The 6637-nt window shown below is 48.1% G+C and overlaps 1 protein-coding gene across 1 annotated transcript; it reads right to left on the bottom strand.

Annotated features, from left to right (window-relative positions):
* Positions 1-8: 8 nt before the first annotated feature.
* On the bottom strand, positions 9-3350 carry PDE12 (phosphodiesterase 12). Its single transcript, XM_004368635.2, has 3 exons — positions 1941-3350; positions 726-804; positions 9-550 (listed from the first exon to the last, which is right to left on the bottom strand). Exons 1-3 carry the CDS (start codon positions 3246-3248, stop codon positions 108-110), a joined length of 1830 nt encoding a protein of 609 aa, XP_004368692.1. The 5' UTR covers positions 3249-3350; the 3' UTR covers positions 9-107.
* Positions 3351-6637: the final 3287 nt, after the last annotated feature.

Genomic DNA, 6637 nt, shown 5'->3' with positions numbered 1-6637 from the left:
GTTTCCCTCTTTGGAGGTGACATATAAGCTCTGATTCATATTAAATTCTCCCACTAAACTAAACAACTTCCTTTTCGGACTTAAAACAAGTTCCATTAAACACAAATCTATTTCCATTTTAAATCAGATACAAGTGCTATGTGATCAGAGGGATGCGAAACACTAGGTAAGGCCTGGTGGGTGGTAACTTCCTCATGACTAGGCAATGGAATCACCTGTTCAACCTCTAGAGCATTTAAGTCAATGAAAATATAATCCAGACATCCATGAAAGCCACCAACGTAATTTGTGTAAGCAGGTTCACCACAAGCACTTCTCAGTTTGAAGAAGTGGGTCAGAGACATGTTGCATCTTTCCTCCTCCCCATTGGAAGCCCAGTCTTCATGTTCCTCTGGAATGTTGCCATTGATGACAAAATGATACATTCCTGTCGATGGTGTACTGTTGAAGTCCCCACAAAATATAACTGGTATGCCAGGATAGACATCCCACGAGACATGTCTAATATGAGCCAAGGCTACTGCGATTTGGATGAGACGAATGTACCCACCTAGGAATATAAAAATCATTCATGTAAGTACTTTTTGAAGTTGTCTTTAAGTAAAAAAGAAAAAACTTATAAACTACAGTATCTGGGGACATTTAAGATGCACATTTGTGTAAAACAGCTTTACTGACCTTAAGTCACCGTGTTCAAGTCATCTGTGAAACCAAATAAAACCTACCTTTTGGATGCCAGTAGAGATGGGTATTAGCAACACAAATCTTTTTAGAAGAGTCCTTTGTAGACTGAAGAACTAAAACCTAAAATAAACAGAAAGTGCCAAGAGTTCATTTGGTGTCTGTCAATCTCCTAAATGCTTTTTATTGAAGACTGTATGACGAACTGACATTTTATTCCATGTCTTTCCTTTACTGACGATGTAAGATAGCAATTATGAAATACGACTTCTGCTATATGAGCTTCAGTGTGTACGTGAATAGGACTCAGCATAACATGTTTTAGTAACAGTCCAAAACATAAAGCTAGTCTGAGAAGAATAAATTTTAGACGACACTAAGGTTGGAGGCAGTTCATGTGGTTAAGAGCAGGCTTTGGAGTTAGGCAAACCTAGATTTAAATACTCACTCTACCATTTACAGAAGTGTGAGTTGGGAAGAGACATTTAATAATGTTTTCTAAGCCACCTTCATGACACGTAGAAAGAGACAATACCATTCACCTCACAGCAGATGGTCATGTAGATTCAGTTAAATGAGCTAACCAGAGGGACATGAAACGGAGGTACTAAAAAAAATGGTAGCTACTATTACTATGCATAAAATTAGTTACCTAAAAACGCTGGGCAAACACACCAATGAACATGTTTTTAAGAACTAAGGTAGCCTTAAGCTGAGGAGCAGTTAACACTGCCAGGTGGTGGTGGCATACATAACTGACTGGGTGAGAATCCTGGCTCCACAGCTGTGTAAACTTGACTATTTCCTCAACTATAAAATGGGAAGACAACATATTACCATGAAGATTAAATCAGAAAATGATAAAGAACAGCTAATATTTATGGAGCACTTCATAAAACACGCCAAGGCATTTCAATTTTAAGGACTTTAAAACGCGTTAGAACAGTGCTTGGCAAACAGAAAACAGTATTAGCTATTATAGTGTTCTCGTATTTAGTGGGTGCCTCTCCCACTAGGTTGTAAGCACTACTCAAGTCCCTGTTTGTCCTGCCAAAGGGAACCTTCAGCCGCCTGGGCCACTGGAGGCGCTCAATGAATAGCTGCTGAATGAATGAATGAAAGCCAGCGGCCGTGCTGGGGAGCCACGGGCGAACACCTTCCAAGAAAACCTGGGTTGTTTGAGCTCAGTTACAGGGCCCCTGCCTTCCAGGCCCCTGACAACGGACGGGCGTGTGAAGAAACAGGCGCAGCTACGTTACCTGAAGGACAGAAGATCTCTGGAACACCCTTTCCTGTGCTGCTGGGTATAAAGCTAGTTTCTCTAGCAGTTCTTTGTGAAGTGGGTCGGACTGCAAGGCTTCGTGGAAAGAAATGTCATGTTGACTAAGGAGGCTGAACTTGGACTTTCGGTAGAAGGTGGCCAGACCTTCGTGCTGCTTGACTCGAAAGGCGCCCTCCAGGCCAAAGGCCTCGAGGGCGGGCACCAAGCTGTCTGTAAACACTGCGCGGTCCACCTCCTGCAAACAGATGAGGTCGGCGTTATAGCCCGTGAGCTCCTTCTGGATAAGGTTCTGGCGGTAGTCGAGCTCCAGGGCGTAGGGGGCACAGTAGGGGTACAGGACCGTCCGCGAGAATTCAGTCTGGGCGTACGTGTCGGCCAGGAGGTTGTAGGAGACCGTCCGGATGAGAGAGCCGTCCGTCACCTTCTTGGTGTAGAGATGCCGGTGGTCAAAGGTGCAGGTGCCGGGCCCAGCCTCCACGGGACACACGCTTTCCAGCTCCCGGCTGGGCCCGAAGCGCTGACCGTTGCCTGGGGTGCAACGAAGCTTGAGCCGCAACCCGATGTCGGCATTGGACGGGGTGTAGACGCGCTCGTTCACACCCGTCTCTGTCCACCTAGGGGAGGCCGACGAGGGAGACAACGACGAGGGGCCCTCGCCCTCAGGCTCGGTGGCTCCGGGCTTGGCTTCCCTGTACCAGCGGAAGAGGGAGCTGGCGGGATCCCCAAATTCGAGGCTGAGCTTGGGGCACACGGGGAAGCCGGCCATAATGTAGCGTGGCAACCGCAACTCGGTGAAGGCGGGTGGGTTGCGCTCCACCTTGTACTTGACGTCGCCGATCTGCAGCACCGCGCCGTCCTGCCAGGCATCCACGTTGAGCACGTCCTCAGCCACCGGCTCCTCTCGGTAGTACAGCTTCACCACGGGTTCGCAGGGCGCTGCCGGCTCGGCCCCAGGCCCTGCACAGGCCGCGCCGCCGCTCGCGTTCGGCCGGTTCTTCCTGCTCTTCTTGGCAGCGATGACCTTGGCTTGGCCCTTGAGGGCGTTGGTGGCGATCCGGCTAAGGACCCGACCCAGTGGCTCGCTCTGGTCGCGCTGCATATTCTTGTGGCTGCCGTCGGCCAGCGCGAACGACAAACTTAGCTTGGGCTCCGAGGGCACACAGCGCACTACCGCGCGCTCCATAGCTCCTGCTGCTGCCTCAGTCACTGACTCGGCCCGGCCGCGCCGCTCCTCCGCCCTCCAGACCCCACGAAGCGCGGCGCGGGCGCTTAGGAGTCTCCACATGAACCTAGCGGCCCAGAGGCTGACGAGACCGGCGGCCAAACGGTGCCCGAGCGTCAAGCGCTAAAAGATGAGAGACAGTCGCCGGCGCCGGGACCCATTCAGTCCCGGCAACTTCCGGCTGGCAAAGAGACAGTGCACGATGCTTCTGCACCGCACTTTCGCCAGGCTCGCTCGCCAATTCCTTTTATCCATATCCCCAACTGTCTCGAATCTCTCTCAGCTTAATTTTTATCCCCAATAATAGTTAGGGTTAAGAAAAAATTAACAGAATATAGAGGTTTCAAAGGACAATATTAGGCTCCATGGTTTCTAGAAAGTGCAGTTCGGAGGCAGGAATGAAGGCGCGCCAAGCCGGAAGTGGCTGGGGCGGTGTCGCGGTTCCTCCGGCGCTGAGGGAGGCGGGGTCTCGCCCGAACTCAAGGCCTAGGGAGTTGTCGGAGCGTCGCGGTGGGCTGGAGTGCAGGAGGGCGTCGGGAGCTTTGCCGAGATTGCCAGGCTGGATGGGAACGTGGAAAAGTGGCGCTCAAGTCCTCTCCACTGTGCTGCACACCCAGCTCGCCTTCTTCCGAGGTGTGGTGGGTTCGCCTCAGTTCAGGGCAGCGCCCTCACGCCGAACTGAGCCTTTGTGGTAGTTAATAACGACAAACAATACGAAAGAACTCCAGTTTAGTGAGCGCTGAATATACCAAGAACTCTATCCGTAATATCACGTGTAAACGTTACAGGTCTTCTGAAGTAGCTCCCCTTATCCATCTCTTAAATATGTGAAGTCCGGAGAGATTTAAGTTGTCTGCTCAAGGTCACACAGCTAGTAAATTGGCAGAAACAAATAGGAACGACAAACTGAGAAAAGCTGTTATCTTTTTAACTGGTAAAGAGATAGGAACCAAAAAACCAAATCCGTTGCCACGGAGCAGACTCCAACTCATGGCAACCCTGTGTGTTAAAGATTATAACTGAGCTCCATAGGGTTTTCTTGGCTGTAATATTTATGACAGCAGATAGCCAGGCCTTTCTTCCGTGGCACAACTGGGTGGGTTCAAACCTCCAGCCTGTGGGTTAGTAGTCAGTGCAAACCATTTTTGCCAGCCAGGGATCTTAAGGAGATAACCTGTTGCTGTGGAGCCGTTTCCAACCTTAGCAACCCTGTAGGACAGAGTAGAACTGCCCCATTGGGTATCCAGTGCTGTAAATCTTTATGGAAGCAGACTGCCACATCTTTTTCTTGTGAAGCAGCTGGTGGGTTGAAACGGCTGACCTTTTGGTTAGCAGTTGAGTGCTTTAACCACTGTGCCACCAAGCCTCCTTAAATACGGGACTCCCAGTTAAATTTGAATTTCAGATAAACAAGAAATAATGGGACATAACTTATACTAAAAAGTAATTTCTTGTTCTTCTAAATTCAAATTTTAACTGGGCATCCTGCATTTTATCTGGTAACCCTATTTCTGTCAAAGGCTTTGAAGTATAAATGAACTTTGTTTGTAGAACAGAGAGAAGTCCACTGTGGCTGGAACACTGAGCCCAGGGGAGTGGGAGGTAGGAAAGACAGGCAGCCACCAGTTCCTGTGGTACACCTAAGCCACGGTATGTAGTTCTGGGTTTTCTTTTAAGTAAAAGAGAAGCCATTGGAGTTGTTTTGCAGGTATTTGTGGTGAAACTTTAATTTTCTTTTTAACTGAAAAGGAAAAAATAAAAATATTTAGTTGTTTAATTTTGGGGAAGAAAAGTTGACATTCTAATGCTCATTGACCTCTGTTTAATTTCTTTTGTTTTTAAATTTTCATAAAGCCTTAACCCAGGAGAGCATTATAATTTTTTTAGCTTAAAATTTTTTAAAAGAGATTTCCGGGTAACATGGTGCTATAGACAGAAGCACCATGCCGTCCCTCCACAGCAAAGATCCAAAAAACTAAGTCAAACAGAGACAAATGTCAGTCCTGAAACCCTAAGCATCAAATGAAGAGATAAAGAACTCAGCCAAGCACCGAATGGAATAAGAAACTGACTGAGAACAGAGAGTGAGGAGAGATATATGCAGAGGTCCCCTATCAGCTAATGCAGCACAGATCCGCCATCTTGGACTCCTATCAGAGATTGGCAAACGGGGTACGAGAAAGCAGCTTCATGGAGCTTCCAGCAGGAGACAAAACAACCGGTAACCCGCGATATACGCTTTAGCACCCCTCCATCCTTCTTCACCCCCACTCGGTCCCCTCTGCTTCCTGCGGCCACAGTTTCTTGGCCAGGAAACAACTGGCTTCACCCGGTGCTGCTTGGATTCCACCCACCCACACTGGCCGGCTCCCTGAGTGCCATTTGTTGGATGCTGGTGTTGCTTTTTTCCACTTCTTTGGATTTCTTCTTTACCTCTTACCACCTCCCCCTCCTTTCTCTCAAATACCTGGCTCCATGTGCCATCTTTGCTTCTTCCTGAAAGGCTGTGGAACACCACTTGACTGTGAAACTGCTTCCCGGCCTGTGCCACCACACTGGTGGGATCTCTGGGGCTTTTTTTTTTTTGGTTTGTTTGTTCTGATTTGTTTGTTTTCTTTTTCTTTTCTTGGCTTGGGAGTCCCTTCCTGCCAGGCAGTACTGCACGGCTTGGGAGCTACTCCCTTACTCTGTGCAGATGCGCAGTGGGATCCCTGAGACTTTTCTTTTTCTCTTGTTTTTTGTTTTTTGTTTCTTTGTTTTGTTTTCTTCTCTCTTTTTCCCTTTCTTCATTTCTTAGTTTCTTGTCTCTCTATACTTACCTTCTCTTCCTGTCTTCTGAATACCTGGCACTGTGTGACATTTCTACCCCGTCTAGCCAGGCTGTACTTCACGGCCTAGGAGCAACTTCCCCAGTCCTCGCAGCTGCATCAGTGGGATCCCTGAGAGCTTTTCTTTTTTTTTCTAATTTTTATTTATTCATTTTTTTCTTTTTGTTTTTCTCCATTTCTCAGTCTCTCATCTCTCCACTCCAAAGGCAAGCTCCCTTAGCAGTGTTTTTTGTTTGTTTATATGTTTTTGGCTCCTGTTCCTCTCTCCTCTTTCCCATATCCATGTTAGCTGCACACATCACAATCTCCCCCCTCCTTCCTGCCTACCTGCACTGTGCGCTGAACATCACACCCTTAAACAGCACAGGCACGGCCTACGGGAACCTGCCCTGAACTGATTCCTAGCCAGCCCTGTCGGCCCTAGTATGTGCCACAAACAACCCATCCCAGCAACTCCCCTTCAGCTGGACCTGCCCTGCTGTACCATACCTGAGTGACTCACCCTGCCTATTGGAGAAGGAGACGAAAAGGATCATGCCTACAGATGAGCAAACAACAAAGAACGCATAGCCCACTTGCTCACACATAACCAAATAAAACAAAAAATCAGGACAAAACAAATCT

This window comes from Trichechus manatus, unplaced genomic scaffold (assembly GCF_000243295.1).
Source record: "Trichechus manatus latirostris isolate Lorelei unplaced genomic scaffold, TriManLat1.0 scaffold00001, whole genome shotgun sequence".
Lineage (NCBI taxonomy): Eukaryota > Metazoa > Chordata > Mammalia > Sirenia > Trichechidae > Trichechus > Trichechus manatus.
Note: the sequence above shows the minus strand (reverse complement) of the source record. Positions and strands in the feature narration are given on the sequence as shown.

Coding starts and splice junctions, on each gene's coding strand:
- PDE12 (XM_004368635.2), bottom strand. CDS start 3,248: ATGTGGAGACTCCTAAGCGCCCGCGCCGCGCTTCGTGGGGTCTGGAGG. Junction 805..1,940: donor AGAGATCTTCTGTCCTTCAG/GTAACGTAGCTG, acceptor TGTTTATTTTAG/GTTTTAGTTCTTCAGTCTAC. Junction 551..725: donor TCTCTACTGGCATCCAAAAG/GTAGGTTTTATT, acceptor TTATATTCCTAG/GTGGGTACATTCGTCTCATC.